Genomic DNA, 23,504 nt, shown 5'->3' with positions numbered 1-23,504 from the left:
GGGGACTGGTGCTCAGGAAGCCGGTGGGGTGTGATGCCAGGACTCGGCAGGTGAGGCGGGGGTGCTCCCTAGGAGCCAGGATTGGAGAAGGGGGCCAGCTAGAAAGGGCCAGCCCAGGCTCACTTTAGATGTCATCTTCCTCACCTGGGAGTAACTGTGAGATGGCCCAGGAGATCCTTCAATCACTCTCACTCTTCTCTTGAGCACTTAAAAGCCAAGAGTTAGCTTCCTCTGTTTAGCATTGCCTGTAGCCCTCTGGCTTTTATTTCCCTGGGGCAGTGGAGACCTAGATCTCCTGTGAAGAAGGGTGATGGGATCAGGAACTTCTCTCTCTCAGCATGAGTAGCTATTTCTAAATAAATGAAGACTGGAAGCTATGCACTAGGTGGTCTGACACAGCTCCCAGATCAGGGCAGGAGGGGCTGTGGTGTATGTGCCTCCCACCCATCTAGATTGGCTGTGGCCAATGAGAGGTTGGGGGCGGTCTGAGGAATTTAAGCCAGAGGGTCTTTTCTCCTGGGGAGAAAGATCAGACGTTTCCCTCTGAGAGCTTCCTTGACTGAGAGTCTGGCAGCCACTGGATGAGGTCCTCCCCGTCCCATCCCGATGGCCACTGCTGAGGCAGGTATGGGGTGGGCCCGGGCTGCACGGCAGGAAGGGGCCTGTGTTCCCGCTCCCCAGGCCCGGGTTCCTGCGGTGGCCACTGCTGGGGCAGATATGGGCGGGCCCTGGCTGCTCCCAGTCCTCGGGGCCGCCCGGGTTCCTGGAGTGGCTGCTGCGAGAGCTCCCCGCGTCGACCCCTCAACTCTGGTCCTCTTGGCTCTGCAGCGCTGGTCTTGGGTTTCGACTGGGGGAAGTTCCTGAAGGATCACAGTTACAAGGCTGCTCCTGTCAGCTGCTTTAAGCATGTGAGTGCCTTGGGCACGAGGGGAGGGAGGGCAGGGCCCGGGCGCTGCCGCCGGCTCACCCACCTGGCTTACCGCTTCGGCTCCGGGAGGGAACAGGCTGAAGTCTGGGTGCTCGAAGCCTGGCTTTGCCACTCGCTCCAATTCACCGTTTCTGTCCACTTGTTCTTCACCAAGTCCTCCCACAGACCCTCACCGAGGGCTTCGAGCACGCCCCTCGGAGGTTGCCCCCTAGGCTTATTCACATAATGGCACTTTGTGTTGTGGTATCCAGAGCCAACTGTGAGAATCCCTTTCTCTTTTCCCCCATCTTTAGTGCTTTCCTGTTGACAGCTTGGTGCTTGTGAACTGCCCCCGGCCCATTGGCTCCTGGGAGGCAGATATGGGTGCCTCCTGGAACCCCTTCTGCTAAAGGCTTCCTGTCAGTGCCTAAGTTGTATCCGATTCCTTGAGACCCCGTGGACTATAGCCCGTCAGGCTCTTCCATCCATGGAGTTTTCCCAGCAAGAACACTAGAGTGGGTTGTCATCTCCTCCTCTAGGAGATCTTCCCAACTCAGGGGTCGAACCCTGCATTGGCAGGCAGATTCTTTACCACTGAGCCACCTGGGAAGCCCCGCTGTCACTGAGAAGCGGCCAAGGCTGAGACCTGGAGGGCTGGGCTTGGAGTGCAGGCCTGAGCAGTGGTCCCCCACAGGTGCAGAGAGAAGCCGAGGGGGCTCTCTTCGTCTTTCAAGCCAATTTCCTAAACCCCAGGAAATCTGGAGAAGGCCTGTTTATTTTGGCTGCATTGGGTCTTTGCTGCGGAGCACAGGGGCTCCTTGTTACGGCACAAGGGCTTAGTTGCCCCTTGGCTTGTGGGTGCTTAGTCCCTGACCAGGGATTGAGCTCACATCCCCTGCACTGGCAGGCAGATTCTTACCCACTGTACCACGAGAGAAATCCAACCACCCAGTATGGCGATTGAAGGAGTGCTGTTTGTGTCTCAGAAGCGCCTGTTACGCAGTGAGAGTGGGAAGCCACTAGGTGTCTGCTGGCACAGGTGTGATGTGCCAGAGGGTGACAACTAGGAGCCAGGCCTGTGAGATTAGCAGAGCTGTCTGACACCCCGACTCCCATGCCGACTAGGCTCTTCACAGAGGCGGGCGCATCCGTTCATCGCTTCCTCCCTGGTCCTGGGCCTGGCCTTCCACACACAGTGAGGGGAAACACCGAGGGGCAAAGGAGAGGATACGGTGTTTTGTGAGGCCCTGCGGCCAGCCACTCTCCTCTGCGCACCCAGTGGCTCACTGTCCCCTTGAACCCTCTCACCCCCACGCAGGTCCCACTCTATGACCAGTGGGAGGATGTGATGAAGGGAATGAAGGTGGAGGTACTCAACAGTGACGCCGTGCTCCCCAGCCGGGTATATTGGATTGCCTCGGTCATCCAGGCTGCAGGTGGGTGCTCCTCCGGCCAAGGCAGGGTCAGGGGCTGGGGGCGACATCTCCAGATGGACAGGTAGAGTCGGAGCAGACATCAGCTTCATAAAACAAAAAATCCCGCCCACTGGAGTTTCGTTCTCCCTCCTTGCTATGCTTTCATGCTACCTACCTTAGAGGGGACCACAGAGCTTGGCGAGTTTGGAAACTCCCATTTTGAAGTTCATTCCGGGGTTGATCAGGCCATAGAAAATTACTCCCCCTGCTGTGCCATACTGCTTTCCAGGTACATGGCAGGGGTTTGTTTTCGCTCTGGCTGTTGTAGAAGGGGTTCTTGGAGTAGGCAGCCTGGTTTAGGCTGGAGGAGCGAGAAGGCCTAAGAGTTCATCTCCCCTTCCTCCTGCTCAGGGTACCGGGTGCTGCTCCGGTATGAAGGCTTTGAAAATGATGCCAGCCATGACTTCTGGTGCAACCTGGGGACTGTGGATGTCCACCCCATCGGCTGGTGTGCCATCAACAGCAAGATCCTGGTGCCCCCACGGAGTGAGTTGATGAGAGTGCTCCCTGTCCTGGTTCCTGTGGGCCCCCTGGGAGAAGTCAGAACAGCCCAGAGCCCTCCTGCCTCCTCGCTCCCTCTGCTCCCTCATCCAGAGGCCCCAGGGCAGATCCAGGTTGGGGAGTCCAGGATTGCCGGCCTGAGAAGGCAGAAATACGTTATTCAGGCCCTCTGCTGCTCTCTGGGGCAGACTGGCACCCATCAGCAGAGTGGTGGCAGTCTGTATTCAGGATTCTGCTCTGTCTCCCCAGCCATCCATGCCAAGTTCACCGACTGGAAGGGCTACCTCATGAAACGCCTGGTGGGCTCCAGGACACTTCCTGTGGACTTCCATATCAAGGTCTGGCAGAGCACCCTGGGGTCTCCTGACTGGTCTGCTCCTGCCCTTTTCCCCTTCTGTTGGTCCTTGGTGCTGCTCACTGGAGTACTTTTTCTAAGACCCCCTTGGGTTAGCCCTCAGAGCAGCTCCAGATTCCCTAAGTATGGGTGGTGGGTGTCATCTACCATTAGCTTCCTCCCTTCTCTGATCCAGCCTCATCGGTCACGTTGCTTTGTCTGCTGGCGTGCTCTTCCAGATCCTTCCCTTTGCTCACAGCATTTTCAGGAGCGTTCATTCATCTGGGCTTCCCAGGTGGCGCTAGTGGTAAAGAACCTGCCTGCAGTGTAGGAGATCTCTCTGCATTCGATAGATTTGATTAAGTGCTTGTTGTATACAAGGCACGGCCATCTGGCACTCTCCCCCTCCTGGTAGGATTTGGAATTGCACTGCTCTGTCCCCACCACCACTAAGAAACTGGAATGGCTCTCCCTGAGTCCACAGTGCCCTGGTGCTGGAAAAGCCACAGAACTTCCATAACCATCCTCTATCCCAGGCAGGACAGCACGAGAATCTCAGCAGACAGAACCACCTGTCTCTTCACCCAGGCCCCACCACCGGGGCTCTAGAGCAGCTGTGGGATCTTGATCACTATCCTTGGCTGTGTCCAAGAGGCTGGCATTACTGCTGAGGTGCTAGGAGAGCCGTTCAGAGCTGCAGCCCAGCGGGGCCAGGGCTGAAATTAGAGGTATCGAGGCAAAGGGTGCTCAGTTCTTTATAAACACCAGGCTGGTTGAGTGAGTGCTGTTGGCAGGGGCCGGAAGCTAGAGAGCACTGGGAGGGACTCGTGATCAGAGTGCAGATCCCTGAAAGAGCTCAGAGCTGGACCCCAGGACGAGATTTGTGGCTCAGCTCTGGCACTAATGACCCTGTGTGACTCCAGGTTAGTCACATGACCTCCCTGGGGCACCTGTTTCCTTAATCTGAAAAGCAGTCTATGATTCCCATCACAATGAGTTGCTGGCATTTTGGTGCACACATTGTAAATATTCTATCATCCCAGGGACTTGGAAGCCAGGGTGGAACCTGGCCGGCAGGAGGGGCCCCTCTGCCCGTTTCCTCCCGCCCCCTGCCCCGTCCCATCCTCTGGTTACTCCCAAGGGACAGGACAGGACAGTGGGAGGGAGGGATCGACCCCAGCAGGCCTGTGTTCTGATGTCATTGCAGATGGTGGAGAGCATGAAGTACCCCTTTCGGCAGGGCATGCGGCTGGAGGTGGTGGACAAGTCCCAAGTGTCCCGGACCCGCATGGCTGTGGTGGACACAGTCATCGGGGGTCGCCTGCGGCTCCTCTATGAGGATGGTGACAGTGACGACGATTTCTGGTGCCACATGTGGAGTCCCCTGATCCACCCTGTGGGCTGGTCCAGGCGAGTCGGTCACGGCATCAAGCTCTCAGGTTAGCCGAGTCCCTGGCCAGCATGGGCCTGGGTCAGGGGGGCACATCTCTGCACCCCACAACTACTCTGAGTAATGGGGGCAGTCATCTTTACCTAAGGATGGCAGGACTTGACCAGGTGTCCCAAGGGGTTGAGTGACTTGACCAAGGACACTCAGCCTGAAGTGTGTTCTGTGTGTTAGTTGCTCAGTCATGTCCAGCTCTTTGTGACCCCATGGACTGTAGCCTGCCAGGCTCCTCTGTCTGTGGAATTTTCCAAGCAAGAATACTGGAGTGGGTTGCCATTTCCTTCTCCAACCTGAAATGGTAAAAGTTAATTCGCAACTAGAGGTTCCAGGCCACATCCTCTCCTTGCGACGTGGGAGGAGTCTGGGTCCTCAGGGCTGAATAGTTCCGACAGAGAGCTCCTCCGTGCGGGTGGGAGGTTGCTGAGCAGCCCCACATTCTGGGGGAGGCGTGGAGATGGTCATGTTAGAAGCTTCAACTTCCTTCTCTCCCTTCCTCCCTCCACTATCTCCCTAAAAGAGAGGCGCAGTGACATGGCCCACCACCCCACCTTCCGGAAGATCTACTGTGACGCTGTTCCTTACTTGTTCAAGAAGGTGAGGCCCAGCCCTGGACACTGCCCCTTGGCTGCAGGTCCACTCCAGACCTGAGGCCCCGGCTCTCCCTTCCCTCCCCGTTTCCTTGCCAGGCCGACGGCGGCTGAGGCCTCTTCCCCGCCCCTCCCCGGGTCAGCCCAGAGATTGCCCAACTGCCCCATTCCTTTAAGGTTCGAGCTGTCTACACAGAAGGTGGCTGGTTTGAGGAGGGGATGAAACTGGAGGCGATCGACCCCCTGAATCTGGGCAACATCTGTGTGGCGACCATCTGCAAGGTGAGCCTGGGTGCCCTCCCGCCTCCAGCAGCGTTTCCTACGGGCAGGGCGGTGGCAGAGCGCCCCCTACTGGTTGCTCCCGAGTGGCCTGGTTTTCGGGCACATAGACTGAGCTCCTGGCTGGGAATCTGCTTTCTCGTTGGGGGTCGGAGGCTTGCCAACCCTGTGGGCTGGCCCAGGCGTGTCAGCCATGGCATCAAGCTGGCAGGTTAGCCGAGTCCCTGGCCAGCCACCCGTGGTGCTATGGAACACCTGGCCTGAGCCTGGTCCTGGGGTAAGTGTAGGCCTTCCTGCCACTGCCTGCTGTCTCCTTTGGGGGCTGGCATTGCCACGCCTCAGCCGGGCTGGTGTTGCTGCCGACCTCTGCTACTGCTGCAGCCTGAGGAGCCAGCCACACCCCTCGGCCCTCCTGGGGACACGCTGATTTGTCCATCTAGCCAACTTCCAGGCTCTGCCCCCTGTTCACCCCTGAGAACAGTGACAAAAGGACAGACACCGTCCTTGCTGGCACAGCATGTGCTGTCCACTGAGGGAGTCAGGAAGATGCCCTGGGACAGGAAATGGCAACCCATTCCAGCATTCTTGCCTGGAGAATGCCATGGACAGAGGAGCTTGGTGGGCTGCAGTCCATGGGGTTGCAGAGTCTGACATGACAGACCACACATGAGGAAGCTAGATGATTTTACCGTTATGGGTTACGTGAGTGCTGAGTGCTCTGAAAAGCAGCTCCATCCTATCCCTGTCCTGTCACCTCACCCTGGAATGGGGGTGCAGTTTAGAACACCAGGTTCTGTTTCCTTCTCCGCCACCACTAGGTCCTCCTGGATGGTTACCTGATGATCTGTGTAGACGGGGGACCCTCCACAGATGGCTCCGACTGGTTCTGTTACCACGCCTCCTCCCACGCCATCTTCCCAGCCAACTTCTGCCAGAAGAATGACATTGAGCTCACACCCCCAAAAGGTAAGACTGGCATACAGTTGGAGGGAGCAGGGTTGAGGCCACAGGCCAAGCCAGACCCCCAGAGTTGAAGTCTGAGTGGACTGGAGAGGTGACAGCACTCCCCACGGTCACCACTAGCCTTTAGTCTGGGCTGCCTTGGCCCCATGGCCCCATGTGGCTTGGTGAGCAGAACTCCCACCTGTCCCTTTGGGCAGTGAGCACCCTGTACTACAGGACCATGGTCCTAGAGCAGGTACCAGCCTGGGCAGGAAGGAAGAAGGTTGCTGGAGAAACTTCGGGCTGAGTCCTGATGGAGCTGCAGAAGCCCCTTTGGCGCTGTCTGGGACTCCCCCTCACCTCCCTCCCTCCCTCATCTCCGCCTTCCACTCCAGGGTACGAGGCTCACACTTTCAGCTGGGAGGCCTACTTGGAGAAGACCAAGGCAAAGGCAGCTCCATCGAGACTCTTCAACATGGTGAATAGACCAACCCTGCCCACTACCACCCAAGGTGGCGGTTCCAACCCCTTCTCCTCTCGAGTCCCTGCTGCTAAGATCAGCTGTTTCGGGGACAAGTCCAAACTCTGATGGATGCGGATGCGTGCTGAACAGTCAGCCAGTCCCTTTCCCAGAGGGGCTGGTGCCTGGGATCACAGTGCAGAGGGGTTCCTGGTCTGAGGACCCTGCCCCCACAGGCAGGCTCAGACCCACTCCCATACCCAGGGCTGCCCCGCCAGGGTGGGGACCTAGCTGATTTGTTCGGCCTTTATCCCCATCCCAGGACTGCCCCAACCACGGCTTCAAGGTGGGCATGAAGCTGGAGGCTGTGGACCTGATGGAGCCCCGGCTCATCTGTGTGGCCACAGTGAAGCGGGTGGTGCACCGACTCCTTAGCATCCACTTCGATGGCTGGGACAGCGAGTACGACCAGTGGGTGGACTGCGAGTCCCCAGACATCTACCCTGTTGGCTGGTGTGAGCTCACCGGCTACCAGCTCCAGCCACCTGTGGCCACAGGTCTGGGCTCTCCTGGCCCTGAGGGGCTCTTGACTTTCCTTTTCATTTTCCTTCCTGCCAACCACCCTCCACCCCACCCCCCGTGCCGCATGCCCACCTTTGGCCCTCTGGCATGAGATCGAGCATCTCCTGGACCACTTCTAGGGAGAGAGTGGCCCTGGTCTCCCCTCCTGCTCCTGACTTCTCTGTCTCCCTCTCCCTCTGGCCTGCAGAGCTCCTTCCTTGACCTTGCCCACTCTGTCATATGCTCGTGCCCTTGTGCACCAGGTAAATCCCCCAGGCCCCTCTAAGCACCCTGGTGATGCGGGTGGGAAGAAGGGACAGCTGTCATCCAGTCCCTCCCCGCAACCCCCTCCCTGTTCTCATGGCCCAGCTCTGGCTTTCCTTCAGGGGCGTCCCCTGTGTAAGGGAGGCCCATGAGGGGTGGGCAGGGGTCTCGGGACGTGCCTGCAGCCTATGTCCTCTCAGAACTCTCTTCTCACCTCATGTCCATGTCTTTCAACAACAGAGCCCACCACACCTCTGAAAGCCAAAGAGGCCACAAAGAAGAAAAAGAAACAGTTTGGGAAGAAACGTAAGTGATGCTCTAAAGCTGCCCGGCTGGGGTGGGACCTGGGATCACCTGAGCCTGTGCCCCTGGGCAGGGGATCACTACGCAGATCAGTCACACTCTTCATATTCCCACCTCTCCTTTGCCCCTTGCCCCATGCACCCATCCATCACCCTGTGTCTTAGGGACCCACAGCACAGTTAGGGAGTCTTCTGGTCTCTGGCAGTGGTCAGGATGCTGAGGAGAAGACACAAGAGACTATATAGGTTGGAGCAGGGGTCGGAGGTGGCCTGGTCTCTGAGGCCTTATGCAGCTGTGGTGTATGAAAGTAAAAGATGTAAGAGCCAACAGACGGAAGGCATTCTCTCATGATCCCCAGAGGGAGGGAGCAAGGGTAACCACCGGGCTTGGGAACCTCTCACAGGCCGGCCCAACCTCACAGGCCCCAGGCTGAGCTGCAGTGAGCTGGGCTCCCCAATGTGGTCTCCGCAGAAGAGAGGATGTCCCGAAAGGGAACAGAAAGGAAACAGATGCGGTCCCTGGGCAGGGTTAAGATCCTGTGAGGGTGTGGTGTGGTTCCAGTGGCAGGATCCTGTGCCGTTCCGAATCAGGGCTGGGAAAGGCACGGTGTAGAAGTGAAGACAGTGAGGAGCAGAAACAGGAAGCTTAACTACCGTGGCGGGGTGGGGGCACTAACCTCTTACTGGGGAGAAGCTCTGCACCTCGGACACACAGCCCTGAGGGTTGAGGTCAGAGCTGGGCCTCCGTCCTCCCCGGCTGGCACCTACCCCTCTGCTGGGCTGCCTGACCGCTGTTTCATGTGGATACAGCCCTCGCCTGGGTTGAATTCTGTTTTTATTCCAAGGAAAAAGAATACCACCGGCCAAGACGCGGCCCCTCAGACAGGGGTCCAAGAAGGCACTGCTGGAGGAGGACCTGCAGGCAGCGGCGAAGGCCCCGTCGGAGCCCGCCCCTGATGAGAGTAAGCCTCCGGGGGCCGGCAGGCGGCTCCCTGCTCAGAGGCCGGTCGCCTCCTTTCCAACCTGGCACAGAAGAGCAGAGTCAGGCTTAAAGGGCATTTTCTGGGCACTGAGAAACCTCTCTCAGACCACTGGGCCTGGAGGGCTTCCCAGACACCACCCCCCCAGCTCTGAATGGAGCCAAGCACCAGCCTGGCCCTCTCCACCCCCAGCCCCAGCCCTTAGCAGGGTGGGCTGCCTGCCAGGCTGGTGGGACAGGGCCCTAGGCCTTGGCTGCTGTCTGCCCCACAGATGGGAAGGGGCTCTCCCCACCACACCCAAGGGCCCCTGTCTGTAGGAAGCCCAGTTCCTTGCATCCTGAGCTCCATGCTCTCTCCTCCTTGCCCCGCACCTTTCTCCCTCTTCAGTCATCACCGTGCGTGTGAAGGAAGAGCACCTGGACGTGGCCACAGCCGACAAGGCTCTGAGTCCAGAGCTGCCAGTACCCGTCGAGAACATCAAACAGGAGACGGACGACTGAGCCTTCCTCGCTGCCAGTCAGAAGCCAGCCTAGGGCGCCGCTCTTGCCACCACGCCAACCTGCTTTACTTCGGAGACTGAGCCTTTTTGCATAAATTTTGCCTGGTACTGTGGGGGCCGGGGACCCAAGGAGCAGCCAGGGTCTCCTCTAGCCTCTGGCCTCCTCTCCAGCAAGGCCATGTGACGGGGGCTGCCTGCGAGCAGCTCCCTCTCCAGCTCGAGTTCCTGAAGCTCTTCCACACTAGTCCCCTCCACTCCCCCAACACTGCTCCATTGCCAGGGCGGGGGCTACACGCGGGAGACAAGCTGGCTAGTGGTTAGGCCCGAGCAGGTCTCGAGGTGGGGACACACGGTCACCTGATGGACGTGAGTGGTGTGAGGGGTACAGCCTCTGCCCCAGACTCCATGCGGAACGGCCCCTCCTGCCTCGGTTGGGGCTCTGCTCCTCCTGGCACCCCCAGGAGGTTGCGGAGCCCTGTGCTGGTGCCCAGCTCTGGCAGGCAGCTGAGCAGCAGTGACCAGCGTGTAGGTCCTGGTGACTTGTGAGGTGGCCTTGATCTGTTTTCCCTTGGCATGAGTACTGACTCCATTTCCAAGAGGAGCAGAGATAAGGTCTGCTCCCTGGGAAAGGGAGCTTTCCAGGGCCTCAGGTCGGGGAGACCACACCAGTCCCTGTGCCATGGGAGTGGGGGGTGGGTGTGGGTGTATGCACATGCGTGTGCACAAGCATGCAAGTATCCCCGAGAGAAGGTGCCACCAGTGTTGAACTTAGCCCACTCTGGAGCCCAGCTGGACGGGACCTGCCCTTCTCCTTCTCCCTTTCTGTTCACCAAGAGCAGGTCTGGCCTTGCCAAAGTCCTAGGGCCTCGACACGGGGGGTGGTTTGCCCTGCTGGGACGTGGCCCTGAAGGAGCTCCTGGAGGCAGGGATGTACTTCTTGGTCCTTTTCCTCACCGTGCATGTCCTTAACTCCATAATATATTTTGATTCCGCTGCTCCTCTGAAAGTACATTCTAGAATTTCACCTGGTGTCTGCCCACATTTCAGCTGCTTCTGCTCCGCAGTTAAGTCTCCTTTGAAGCTGTCTTCTCCCTCTGACTCACCCTCTCTTCAGGAGACCTGGGACCTAAGTGGTAACAGGCTGCTGTCCTCAGCCCTTCTTTTTCCTTCCGCGTGTTTGAGTAGAGACAGCATGGCTGAGTGTGTCCCTGTGTTCCCCTGTAATAGCTGCCACGGCCCATGCTTGCCTGATGGGGTGCTGACCTTGGGTGTGTTGAGGACTCTGCTGTTGGGTGTCATCCCAGAGATGGGCAACCAGCCCAAAGGGAGCCAATTTCAGTTCAGAGAGAACCAGATCATTTGTCCTTTCCTAAAGGCACTGTGCAGGCTCACGTGGAATAGAAACGACGCTCTTGCAGCCTGAACTCCCCTAAATGTGACAGGGGCTGTGCCTCCCCTCACCCCACCTCACATTGATGGGTGGGTCATGGGAGGAAGGTGGCCGATAGTGGCTTGCAGTTCCACAGCCTGCTCTCATCGCCTGCCTTTGTTGAGGGTGACTTGCCCAGCTGAGAAGAATCATTTTCCCCTATGCTCTTGCCCTTAAAGGATCAAGTTCTGCCTAAAGAGCTTCTGGGGCGATGGGACTTGATTGGCTTTCAGTTTTGCTTCTTCCTAAGTGAAGAAGTTGATGCCCACAACTTGATGCTTGGGTGCAGCAGGCAGGGCTAGAGGACAAGTTTAGCCACCGTTACAGCCCCAGATGGGCTTCCCACACCTAAATCCTATGAGACGATTAAATCCCTTTCTTGCTGCAGTCAGTCTGTCAGTGTTCCTTCTGAGACACCACCCCACCAGGTCGGTTACAGAGACGGGGAGAGTTCACCCGTGAAGAGTGCAGAACAGCACGTCTCCACAGCAGTATGCTATGTTTTTTGTCCCTGCCACTCCCCTCCCAGGACCCCGGGCTCCCCAAAGGCCCAGCCCGTGTCTTCATGTCCCTGGGACCTAGAGGTTAGTCGGTCACAGACGGGAGTGTCGACCTCCAGGGCGTTTTAGCTCAAGGCACAGAATGAACCTTGTCCCTCCACTGCCCTTGCCTATGGATGGGACTTGAAGTTCCACAGCAGTGGTGGGGGTCGGGGGCGTGGGGAACACCTGAAGACTGGAAGACATCCTGAGGAACAGAAGCCTCTCTACTCCTTGCCCCACTGCCTGACGGCCTGCAGCGAGCGGCTCCCTGGTACAAACACTGGTGGAACCCCCTGCACCTTCCTTTACTGTCACCCCGTCGGACTCGGCTGCTCGACGGATGGGGAAGCAAGGGATTCCACATTTGTGACAGCCTCATGCCAGACACTAGTTTACAGGTGTTCACACTGCTTGCTTCATCTTTGATCCTGTGAGGATGTGCTGACTTTATTTTACAAGTAAGAGAAAGAAGGCTTGTTAAAGTTCAGTAACTTGGTGGCCTAAGTTGACATGAAATGGCAACAGTGGGATTAAACTTCATCCAGCTCGTCGGCCAGGTCACAACCAGGACTCGGTGGTTTCAATCTGGTGAGCACCCCAGTGCAGAACATTCTGCCGGGGATCAGAGCCCATGTCCTTCAAGGCCTTTGTATTCCTGGGAGGAAGCAGCTATTTTCAATAGAAGTAGAAACAAATCCTAGGGCTTCCCTGATGACTTAGTGGTAAATAAAACACCTACCAGTGCAGGAGATGCTGGCTTGATCCCTGATATGGGGACATGCCACATGCTGCAGGACAACTACTAAGCCTGTGCTCCAGAACCCAGGAGCTACAACGACTGAGCCCATGTGCAGCTAAAGCTGAAGCCCAAGAGTCACCACGGTGAGAAGCCTGTGCACCGCAATAAGGGCAGCCCCCACTTGCTGCAATTCCAGAAAAGCCCGTGCAGCCAAGAAGACCCAGCCTAGCCGAAATAAACCCCTGGTGTGATCACTCACCTAGAGCCAGACATCCTGGAATGCGAAGTCAAGTGGGCTTTAGGAAGCATCACCATGAACAAAGCTAGTGGGGGTGATGGAATTCCACTTCAGCTATTTCAAATCCTAAAAGATGATGCTGTGAAGATGCTGCACTCACTCAATATGCCATCAAATTTGGAAAACAACAGTGGCCACAGGACTGGAAAAGGTCAGTTTTCATTCCAGTCCCAAAGGCAATGCCAAAGAATGCTCAAACTACTGCACAATTGCACTCATCTCACATGCTAGTAAACTAATGCTCAAAATTCTCCAAGCCAGGCTTCAGCAGTACATGAACCGTGAACTTCCAGATGTTCAAGCTGGTTTTAGAAAAGGCAGAGGAACCAGAGATCAAATTGCCAACATCCCCTGGATCACAGAGAAAGCAAGAGAATTCCAGAAAAACAGCTACTTTATTGACTATGCCAAAGCCTTTCTGTGTGGATCACAACAAACTGGAAAATTCTGAAAGAGACCGGAATATCAGACCACTTTATCTACCTTCTGAGAAATCTGTATGCAGGTCAAGAAGCAACAGTTAGAACTGGACATGGAACAACAGACTGGTTCCAAATAGGAAAAGGAGTATGTCAAGGCTGTATATTGTCACCCTGCTTATTTAACTTACATGCAGAGTACATCATGAGAAACGCTGGGCTGGATGAAGCACAAGCTGGAATCAAGACTGCCGGGAGAAATATCAATAACCTCAGATATGCAGATGACACCACACTTATGACAGAAAGCAAAGAAGAACTAAAGAGCCTTTTGATGAAAGTGAAAGAGAAGAGTGAAAAAGTTGGCTTAAAGCTCAACATTTAGAAAACGAAGATCATGGCATCTGGTCCCATCACTTCATGGCAAATAAATGGGGAAAACAATGGAAACAGTGACAGACTATTTTGGAGGGCTCTAAAATCACTGCAGATGGTGACCGCATCCATGAAATTAAAAGACACTTGCTCCTTGGAAGAAAAGTTATGACCAACCACGACTGAAGCGACGTAGCAGCAGCAGACAGCATATTAAAAAGCAGAGACTTGACTTTGCCAACAAAGGTTCATCTAGCCAAAGCTTTGGTTTTTCCGGTAGTCACGTATGGACGTGAGAGTTGGACTATAAAGAAAGCTGAGCGCCAAAGGATTGATGCTTTTGAACTGTGGTGTTGGAGAAGACTCTTGAGAGTCCCTTGGATAGTAAGGAGATCCAACCAGTCCATCCTAAAAGAAATCAATCCTGAATATTCACTGGAAGGACTGATGCTGAAGCTGAAACTCCAATACTTTGGCCACCTGATGCGAAGAACTGACTCCTTTGAAAAGACCCTGATGCTGGGGAAGATTGAAGGCAGGAGGAGAAGGGGACGACAGAGGATGAGATGGTTGGATGGCATCACCGATTCAATGGACATGAGTTTGGGTAAACTCTGGGAGCTGGAGATGGACAGGGAGGCCTGGCGTGCTACAGTCCATGGAGTCGCAGGGCCGGACATGACTGAGAGACTGAACTGAATTATGGTCCCAGTTACTTAAAGAAAACTATATGTTTTGTCAAATGTAGTCAAGGGGGTGATGGAGTCTCATCTGTGGTGCCAGCAGCACACCTGTACCCTTGCTCTTCCCACCCCAGCAACAAGCAAGGCCCCCGAGATTGGGTGGGAAAAGGCTGAATGGACAGCAAGCCAGCAGTGACCGTCATTGTGGGATTCTTCTGGACACACGGTCCCGGGAGGCTGCAGCTTAATCAGCCACTGCCCAGGGGACAAAACGGCGTGCAGTCATTTCCCCATAGGCCCCCTCTGAGCTTAGCGCAGAGCTGGAGAGGATGGACATCACTCTCAGAAGCCACCAGAAGTAGATCTGGTCCCTGCCCAGATCTACAACCTCATGAAACTGGGACCAAGACAAGTCAGACCCCTACTACCATAAGGGCCTTGAAACCTGACCCAACCACCCCTCGGCCGACCTTGTTCGCTCTCTGCCGTCTTCCCTTCGTGGGGGTCCCCCAGGCGCCAGGCCTGGGGGCTGGTGTCCGCTTGGCCTTCCTGGCAGCCTGGCCTGGGCAGGCTTCAAAGACAGCAGCTGCGGCCTTCACCCTCTGGCCACGGGCACTGGGAGGGGTGGCACAGGTGGCCCCCACGCGCAGGTTCAGCCCAGCCAGCCACCTGAGAAGAAAAGGGGTAGTGGGGAAGCCCCTGTGCCGAGCTTTCCTGAGGACAGCGAGGAGGTCCTCAGGGATTTGGGGATGGTGGGGCCTAGTGGGTGAGAGTGGACACACCAGTTAAGTGATCCTGAGCAAATCAAACTTCAATCCCCTTCCTGTAAAAGGGGGCCGGTAATAAACAGTGGTGGAGGACTGGTGAGCCAAACCGATCGAGACGAGCTACTGAATTTAACGTCATTTTACAGTCACCATCATGGCCTTTATAGATGATGAAACAGCACAGAGAGGCCACGTTCCTCAAAAGGAGACAATCACAGAGGCGGGTTTGAGCCCCGGTCACTGGGCTCCAGGGCCCTTGCTGCTTTCTTGGGCAATGATGTACAGCACTCACACACACTGACTAGGTCCACTCGGCCAGGCAGATTTCACCCCCACTTTATGGATGAGGGAACAGAGGCTCAGGGAAACCCACCCCAAGCCCTGTGGGGTAGTTCCCCAGAGGGGGTAACTGGCCCTGGCAGGATCCTCCCCTGCCAAAGGTGCTCAGATGGCACCGACTTGGTGCCCCCAGAGAGACGGTGGGGGCTTGAGAGCAGCTGGCCGGGCCCCCAGCTGGGGGACTTCAGGCGGAGGTGCTCACCTGTGAAGCGGGAGCAGCTGGCAGTCACAGTGGAAGGGGTTGCCGCTGAGATCAACGAGCTCCAGCTCACCAAGACCGGGCAGGGCAGGCAGTGTCTGCAGCTGGTTCTTCTGCAGGTGTAGGCTCCGGAGCCGGGGCCCCAGGCCTGAGAAGGCCCCAGGAGAAATCTGCAGGAAGGCGCCAGGCCCTGGTGTGAGACCCTGCACGCCTGTCCCAGCCCCAGGCCTGGGGAGTGGCAAGGCCAAGGCAGAGGCAGGAAGGGCAGTGCTGGTGGAAGACTCAGGCTGGTCCAAGGCCAAAGCACTGCCCTCTGCAAGCCACCCAGACCCCCAGTTCATGGTTCTTACTGCTAGGCCCTATCCCCCCATATAATATATATTATAAATATTTGATTATAAATATAATTATTTATATATATACCCCCCATGTAATTATAACAAAAGCCCTGCCCACAACGTGTGTAACAGCAGGTAATCCCACAGACCCTGGGGAGCTCCTGCCTCCAGGCCTCAGCAGCGTCCTCCCTGCTTCGCTGTGGCACAGCATTCGGCCTGATCTGTGGCCTACACCTGAGCCCCTAGGGGCAGGCGCAGTGCCCGGCTCATCTCGGGGCCCCACGCCCAGCCTGGGGCCCAGCGAGGCAGGGCAGCGGTGTGGGCTGCCTCCCCTCGCCCCTCTTCCCCTGCGCCCACCTGCTCCAGGCCACTGCTGTTCAGGAAGAGGTGCTGCAGCGAACGGCCCACGGGCCGGAAAGCGCCATCTCGTAGGGCCCCGAGCGGGTTCCCTGAGAGCTGCAGCTCCAGGAGGGCCGGCAGCCCCTCCAGGGCCTCAGTGGGCACCTCGCCCAGCTGGTTCCTGTCCAGGTGCAACTTCTCCAGCTCCCGAGCGGGGCCCAGCGCCCCAGGGGACACTCGGGCGAGGCGGTTCCCACTCAGGTAGAGCCAGCGCAAGGCCCGCCCGCCTGCCAGGTCACCAGGTGCCAGGTGGTCCAGGGCGTTGTCCTGCAGGTGCAGGGAGAAGAGGCTGGGCAGGGCGAGCAGGGCGGCCCCTGGCATCCGCACAAAGCGGTTCCGCTCCAGGTACAGGTAGCCCAGGCGGGGGGCCCCCTCGAGAGCGGCAGCGCTGAGGCCGGAGAGCCGGTTGTCTGACAGGTAGAGGTAGATGAGGCTGTCCAGCCCCGCCAGGGCGCCCGCCTCCAACTCCGTGAGGCCGCAGTGCTGCAGGTGCAGCGACAGGAGACGGCCCAGACCCGGGAAGGCCGCTTGGGGCACCACGGGGAAGCGGTTCCGCCTGAGGTCCAGGAGCTGGGTGTCGTTGGGGAAGCCGCGGGGCACGGCCTGCAGGCCCCGGCCCTCACAGCTGCTGTGCCGCGACTCCGGGACGCACACGCAGGTGCGCGGGCAGGGCCCGGCCGCCCCGGCCTCCTCCCCAGGGGCGCCGCCAGGGGCGCGGGCCCGCGCGGCCTTCAGCTCCTCGGCCTCCTCCTCCTCCTCCGCCCCGGGCCTGGGACAGCGCAGGTCCGAGGGCCGCAGGGCGTCCAGGGCCTCCCCGCGCAGGCGCCGCGGCCCCCAGCACGCGCCGTCCGAGCGCACGCGCGCCCGCGCCAGCCACTCCAGCAGTGGCCGGGCCCGGCAGCCGCACCACAGCGGATTTCCCTGCAGCCGCAGCCGGCGCAGCTGCCCCGGGCCCTGCAGCGGCGGCAGGGCGTCCAGCTGGTTCCCGCGGAGATCTAGGGTGTGCAAGCGAGGGCAGCGGGCGAAGGCCCGGGCATCCAGGGCCTGCAGGGCCCCGTGGTCCAGCCTCAGCTCCCGCAGGCCGGGGAGCGCCAGCCCATCCTCCTCGCCCGTGTAGGTGAAGGGGTTGTGGCCCAGCTCGAGGCGGGCCAGGCCGCGGGCCTGGGACAGGGCCGCCCCAGGCAGGGCCTGCAGCTCGTTGTGGTGCAGGCTGAGCCGGCGCAGGGCGGGCAGGCCGGCCAGGGCCTCGGGGGCCAGCACGCTGAGCGCGTTGTGCGACAGCTGCAGCCAGCGGGCGCGCACCAGCCCCTGGAAGGCCATGGCGGGCAGGTAGACCAGGGCGTTGTGGGCCAGGTTCAGCGTGGTCACCGCGCCCAGCGCCCCAAACGTCCCTGGCCGCAGCTCCTCCAGCAAGTTCCCCGCCAGCTCCAGCCGCTGCAGCGAGCCTAGCCCGTCCAGCGCCTCCTGGGGTAGCGCGCGCAGGCGGTTGGAGGCCAGGTTGAGGAGGAGCAGGCGGCCTAGGCCTCGGAAGGCACCCTCGGCCACCAGCTCCACCTGGCAGCGCCGCAGGTCCAGGTGCGTCAGGTGAGGCAGGTCCCGGAAGGCGGCCGGGGGATCTCCTTCAGCATGTTGCCCTGGAGGTCCAGACGCTGGGTCAGCTGAGAAGGGAGAGGGAGGGGACGCTGAGGGGCACCCGGACCACAGCCTGTGCCCCTTGCTGATGCTGGCACCTGTTCTTCCCTCACCTGGAACAGCCTCCTCCCCCTCATTCTCTTCATCCTGCTCCCTGACACCTGCTCCAGGGTATCCACAGCCACCCGGGTATCCCCCACTCTGGCACTTTCCACACTGAATTATCACTGACCCCTCTACATTCACTCTCCAGCTCTTGACTCCGCAGGGCAGAGACCATACCTTATCCCAGTAGGTCCCCAGTTCGCTGCCCTAGGGCCTGTAATTAACTCAGTATCTATTATAGGTCACATAACTTGTTCCAGTCACTTAGGATTTTAAATAGATCATCTCCCTGTTGTTGGCTGTTATCATTCCCATTTTACAGATGTGAAGACAGAGGCTCAGGGAGGAAAAGTGACTTGCCGGGGCCTCCCCCAGCCAGGTAGTGGCAGAACCTCCGGTGCCAGCCCAGGCTCCTCCCGCTGTCCTTCTCCACCCCACCTTGCCCTGCTGACCTCAGGAATGGCAGTTGGCACCTCGGTGAGGTTCTGGTGCCGGCAGGCGACATGCCTTCTGGGATTGTCACAGACACAGGCCTGTGGACAGCGCTGGGCCACTGCGCACCGGTTTGGCCCTAGCGGCAGCAGCAGTGGAAGCAACAGCACCAGGGAGAGGCTCTGGGGCCTGGCAGAGAGAAGGGCCAACTGTTCACAGAACAAGAGACCCACACTGTCTGCTTCCCTGAGCCCTGCTTCTTGTCCCAGAGCCCATCGGACATCTTCCTCCTTTGGTGCTGGGGAAGCTTTCGTTACCCTGAGCCTCCAACCCCTCCACAGAGCTGGGATTCCGTTTTAACAGAGGAGATGGGATCAGAGGGACGACCTGGCGAGTCTCTGTGACTATCTGCCCGTTGCCTTGGTGAGGCCTTGCCCAGTCAGTTCAGAGGAGTGAACAGGCAGTGCAGAGGCTCCTGGGTCCAGGGGAGGCCTGTCTTCCCGGGGTGCGGCTGGCGATGGAGAGTCAGCCATTCCTCAGACTGATGTGGCATCAGCACCCTGGTGCCAGGGAGCACGACACCCACCTTGAGAAGACGGCCCAGCAGCTGGAGGGGCGGACCCAGGCCTGGCCCGAGTGAGGCTAGACTTTGGGGGACCAGGTGTCATGGGACCCGAGAGCCTCAAGGAGCCTTGGTGGCTGGCCAGCGCCACTCTGACAGGCAGGCTGGTGGGAGCTCTGCCTTCTCTGCTGTTTATTCCTCTGCTCTCCTCTCTCCATCTTAGCACCACCCAGCTGGCCTGGCCTGGGGGAAACTGAGGATATGGCCTTAGAGCTGTGCTTTGGGCCTGGTCTGTCCACTTACCCATCTATCCACCCACCATCCATCCATTGCCCAGCAAGACCCCTTCACCTCCCAACTGCTACCTGCCTCTCCACAGGGCCCACCGTGCCACGATGGCACTCCTTGCCGCACCCCCCCCCCCCCCCGCAGCCTTCCGCTCACTGCTAACACCCAGAGGGAACTTTCTGAAATACAGCTGGGCCCTGACACCCCAGCTGAAAACCCTCCAGCATCTCCTCACTGCCTTTGCTGGGAGGTCCTGAGTCCTGATTCCCTGACAGGTACCCACCCGCTCTGAGCCTTCAGTGTACCGTAAGTACGCAGAGCAGCTCCCTCCTGTCTGCCTGCCACGCAAACCTCACCAGCTCTTCCCGTGTCTGTCCTTAGCTCTGAGCAGCCCTTCCTGACCCCTGGGCTGGCTTCTACCCTGAGCTGCCCCCATTTCTGTTCACTGGCTTGTCACCATCTATTTTGCAGTCTCCTTGGAGTCCCAGGGTCCAGCCTGGCCTTGGGGCTGGTGGCATCCTCTAGTCTGTAGTGAGGTTGGGGCTCAGCGCAGGCTGGAGTGGGGTGGGGGCTGCGTGGTGACAGATCCCTGCAAGGTCAAGCGTCCAGGAGGGCTGCCAAGCTCTCAGCCGGGCTCCTGGAGGACTAGCCCAGGGGAGCTCACGGGAGCAACTGCACCCGCCATCTTCCTCAAAACCCTCTTTTGAGACCCTTGGAGAATCTCTGTCCGGGAAGATCCCAGAGCCCCTGTCCCCCCAGCCCTGAGAGGCCCAGAGAGGGACAGGGGCTTGCCTGCAGCCATGCAGCTTCTCAGACCCCCCCAGCAACCCTGAGGCCCCAAGACTCACCCCGCCATGCCGATCGCACGGCCAGTCTGGCCTGGAGGCGCAGCACAGGGAAAGGCTGGCAACAGTCCCCCGCCTGGACGCCGGGGGAGCCCCCCCTCCCGGCCCACAGACCTGGCAGCAGGGGCAGAGCTGAATGGGAGGCTTTGTGAGGTGAGGGAGAGACAGGCACCACGGGAGCAGCGGCTGGAGTTACAGGGCCTCCTGCTCTGAATCTGGGCCTGGGCCTGAGACCCAAGTCCCTGGACCAGCCCAGCAAGGAGGGGCCTCGAGGGCCAGGCAGCCCGTGGGTCCCAGACCTAGACTTCCTCCTGCTGTGGGTCAGTTCCCTGCTCTGTTAATATGCTCACACACAGTGACTGGTTTACGGGGCTGCTGTGGGGTTACGGTTGGCATCTGGCACACCATAGGGGCTCAAGAACAGTTAACTCTGCCTTGTTTGTGCTAACATTTACCTATGTTCTTCAACACTTTACACAAGATATTCTGCACATTTTTTGTTTTTCCACTCAACATCATGGAACTAAGTTGATTAGTTAGTATTGGATGGTATTTCATTGGATAAATGTATCGACTTGCCTCCATTTTTTATTGCAGTGTTGCACAGAATACCTAAATACTATCTTCCTGGGGACATGCACACTTAAAAAAAAAAACAGTTTATCTAGACCGTAGCAATTATGTATCCTATGATTTTCCACATCCTATACTTTAGATCTGTGTTTCTGGTGGAAGTGCAGCTTTCATTCTTTTTTAAAAGCAAGAAACAGTGTCACACCACACACAGACTTCCCCATGTGCTTTATCTCACACAGCGAGTTCTATCCACAGTATCCCATGGGGTGTATTCTTTTATGTCTGGGCTTTTTTTTCGATCAGTATTGTTTGTGAGATTCGCCTGTGATGCATATTTTAAAAATTTGTTCATTTTCATTTTTACCCAGCATTCCCTTCTGGGACAGCGGCAGGAGCGTGGTCCGCCCCTGATGGAGGTAAGAAAGTGTAGCATCTCCTTGTCTCTCCTTTCTACCCGAAGGCAATGGCTTTCATGTAGTAGTATAGTTTTTAAATATATTAAACAGTGCCATATTATTTTGCAAACATGTTTCTTTCACTCAGCCATGTTTTTGAAGGTTTATTTAGTAGATCCATGTAGCTTCTGCATCTGGTTTGTTCACTTTGAGTGCTACACATATCTCACTGCATGTCTGTGTGCCATAGTTTAACTCTTCTACTGATGGATATTTGGTTCTTTATTTACTTTGGCTGTGCTGGGGTCTTAGTTGTGACATGTGAGATCTCTGCTGTGGCACGCAGAATCTGTAGTTGTGGCACCTGGGAATCAAGTTCCCTGACTGGGAAGCGAACCTAGGCCTCCTGCATTGAGAGCTTGGAGGCTCAGCTGCTGCGCCACCAGGGAAGCCTCATTCGGCTATTGAATCTTCTGGTATTCCTCACCAAGCTGCTTGTCTCCTTCTGCGCGTGTACAAGTTTCTCTCAAGCAGACCCTTAGATGGGAACTTGGACTCACAGGCCGTGTATGTTTTCAGCTTTCTGTGTCTGCCAAATTACTCTCTGAAGCGGCTTTCGTTAGCTTGACGTCCCTCCAGCAATGTGTAAACGTGCCAGACTCGTCTTTTTTCTGGTGTCACCTCTCAATCGTATCTGCCAGCCTGGTCTATAACGGTATTACCTAGAGTTTTACTTCGCATTTCCTTCAAACTGGATGTATATTCTCAGCACGAATCCTTGCTGTGTTGCAGTGTCTTTTTCTACTCTCTCACCTTGTCTGTTAACTTCCACGGTATTTTTGGTCACTTGTTTTTCACTTTGTTTTTCAAATGTATTTGGCTATGTCTGGTCTTAGTTGCGGCGCATGGGCTCCAGGGTGCGGCCTCAGCAGTGGCAGCCTGTGGACTTGGTTGCTCTGGGGCACGCGCTTTGTTCCCTGACCAAGGTCAAACCCACATCCCCTGCATTGGCAGGCAGATTCTTACCCAGTGTACCACCAGGGAACTCCCTTTTATTTTGATGAAGGCAAATTTCCTTATGGTTTGTGCTTTTTGTGTGTCAAAAATGCTCTTGTGTTTAATTTTTCCCTTAAAAAAAGCTATGGCTGTCAGGCAGTGGAGGTGGACCACTCTGAAGACTGGTGCACGAAGGCAGCCTGTGCCTTCACCCCGTCCTGACCCCTGCCCTCCCCAGGCTAACTCCCGTCCTGAAAGCTGGGTTTGTCGCACACGTGTATCCCGGCTTTGGAACCCGGGGTGCTGGGCTGAGGCTGCCTTTGCTCAAGGCCACTGTTGATTCACCTGTGGGGGTCACGGTGTGCTTCCAGCCCACAGCACGCTCTCACTGTTGTGACGTGGCCTGTGCTCCTGGTCCGCTTTTCAGATGTGCCTGTGAGCCATTTCTAGGTTCCTGCTGTCCCAACAGTGCTGCTCCGGGCGCCCCTGACCACACTGCGTGGGCCTTCCAGGATGGAATCGATGGTTTGCAAGCCACTGGCCCAAAGCTGAGCTCCGTTTACTGGGAACAGCCTGGGGCTGAGCAGGTCGTTTGCAGCTGGTGCGGGGGGTCACAGGCTGCCTCAGCGGAGGCATCCGTGATCTCGCAGACCCCAAGTCAGGGTGTTCAGGGACCTGGTGCCTGTGTAATCCTAGGATTGGCTGTCATCCTCAAATGTGGGCATTCGAGTCTGGGGAGGAGATTCCAAAGTCTGCTCTCAGTAGGCAGGGGAGAAGCCCCCGGCCCCTTCCTGCACCTGGAGTTGCTCTGAAGGACGGGGCAGGGGTGGGCATCCTTTGTATCACCTGTGAGAGGTCCTGCTTGGACGTCACGACTCAGCTCTTGAACCTGTAACTCGAGATTCTTCTCTGACTTCACCGCCCACCACCCCCACACTGGGTCTCCTACACCAGACTGGAGCTCCCCAGAGGCTGGGTGCCGCCCAGGAGCTCAAAATGGCCAGACCCCCACTGGCCTCCTGCCTGACACCTGGGATGGGGCGAGGGGAGGGTGAGGCCTGGGCATCGCTCTGCCACCCAGCCAAAAAGGATGTTGCCTGAGTGGTCCATGCCCAGTAAAGACACACTGCCCCCTAAGCAACCTCGGAGGGAGCTCTTCACTGTGGGGCCCGCTCCAGGGCGGGAAGGAGAGGATTAGGCTGTTGTCACACCACCGCAGCAACAAGAGGACCCCAGGGGTGGTGCCCTCCACTCTGGGCCGCTTCCCATGCAGGCCCAGGGGCTCCTGCCTCGGCCGCCAGCAGGGCCTGTGGCCACATCTGGACTGTGTTCCACTCAGCTGGGTCCGTAAATGGAATAATGAAAGGTCTGGTGGAGCCCAGGTTAGGTAAGGCGGGACGTGGGGCTAGGCAGGTGAACCAGGGCCCAATTCCCCTGCCCAGAGCAGAGGCCTTCCACTGTCCCCGAACTCCAGGAGTGGCTGCCCCTCCTGGGCGCCACCCACCCAGCTGTGCGAAGGGGACAGGAAGGCCCACGACAGAGAGAGGGGGCTACCAGGCTGACCCCCGGTGATGATACAGACTGGCCTGGGAGCTCTTGGGCAAGGCG

At 57.8% G+C, this 23,504-nt stretch overlaps 2 protein-coding genes across 6 annotated transcripts in view; one reads left to right on the top strand and one right to left on the bottom strand.

The window, feature by feature from the left end:
* Nucleotides 1–10,562, top strand: part of L3MBTL2 (L3MBTL2, polycomb repressive complex 1 subunit) — a 17,540-nt gene extending 6,978 nt beyond the window's left edge. For 2 of the 5 annotated variants that reach the window (XR_003510981.1, XR_003510982.1), the window contains exons 5-18: nucleotides 829–908; nucleotides 2,226–2,343; nucleotides 2,734–2,868; nucleotides 3,133–3,221; nucleotides 4,425–4,656; nucleotides 5,182–5,258; nucleotides 5,429–5,533; nucleotides 6,349–6,496; nucleotides 6,868–6,950; nucleotides 7,255–7,489; nucleotides 7,702–7,756; nucleotides 7,998–8,063; nucleotides 8,905–9,021; nucleotides 9,427–10,562. Coding sequence is in view for 3 of the 5 variants with exons in the window: in XM_027540686.1 (XP_027396487.1) it covers nucleotides 829–908; nucleotides 2,226–2,343; nucleotides 2,734–2,868; nucleotides 3,133–3,221; nucleotides 4,425–4,656; nucleotides 5,182–5,258; nucleotides 5,429–5,533; nucleotides 6,349–6,496; nucleotides 6,868–6,950; nucleotides 7,255–7,489; nucleotides 7,998–8,063; nucleotides 8,905–9,021; nucleotides 9,427–9,539 (1,598 nt within the window). In the remaining 2 variants the exon portion in view is untranslated. Of the gene's footprint in view, nucleotides 1–828; nucleotides 909–2,225; nucleotides 2,344–2,733; nucleotides 2,869–3,132; nucleotides 3,222–4,424; nucleotides 4,657–5,181; nucleotides 5,259–5,428; nucleotides 5,534–6,348; nucleotides 6,497–6,867; nucleotides 6,951–7,254; nucleotides 7,490–7,701; nucleotides 7,757–7,997; nucleotides 8,065–8,904; nucleotides 9,022–9,426 lie in introns of those variants that run through there. The other 3 variants (XM_027540686.1, XM_027540687.1, XM_027540688.1) reach the window with 2 other exon arrangements.
* On the bottom strand, nucleotides 10,248–23,504 carry CHADL (chondroadherin like). Its single transcript, XM_027540685.1, is given in 7 exon segments — nucleotides 10,248–12,164; nucleotides 14,494–14,692; nucleotides 15,332–15,498; nucleotides 16,024–17,681; nucleotides 17,684–17,723; nucleotides 18,255–18,423; nucleotides 19,933–23,504. Coding segments are annotated over 7 exon segments (2,274 nt in total). The 5' UTR covers nucleotides 19,941–23,504; the 3' UTR covers nucleotides 10,248–12,131.

Source organism: Bos indicus x Bos taurus, chromosome 5 (assembly GCF_003369695.1).
Source record: "Bos indicus x Bos taurus breed Angus x Brahman F1 hybrid chromosome 5, Bos_hybrid_MaternalHap_v2.0, whole genome shotgun sequence".
NCBI classification, from domain to species: domain Eukaryota; kingdom Metazoa; phylum Chordata; class Mammalia; order Artiodactyla; family Bovidae; genus Bos; species Bos indicus x Bos taurus.
The sequence above is the reverse complement of the archived record's forward strand: the minus strand, read 5'-3'. Positions and strand labels throughout refer to the sequence as shown.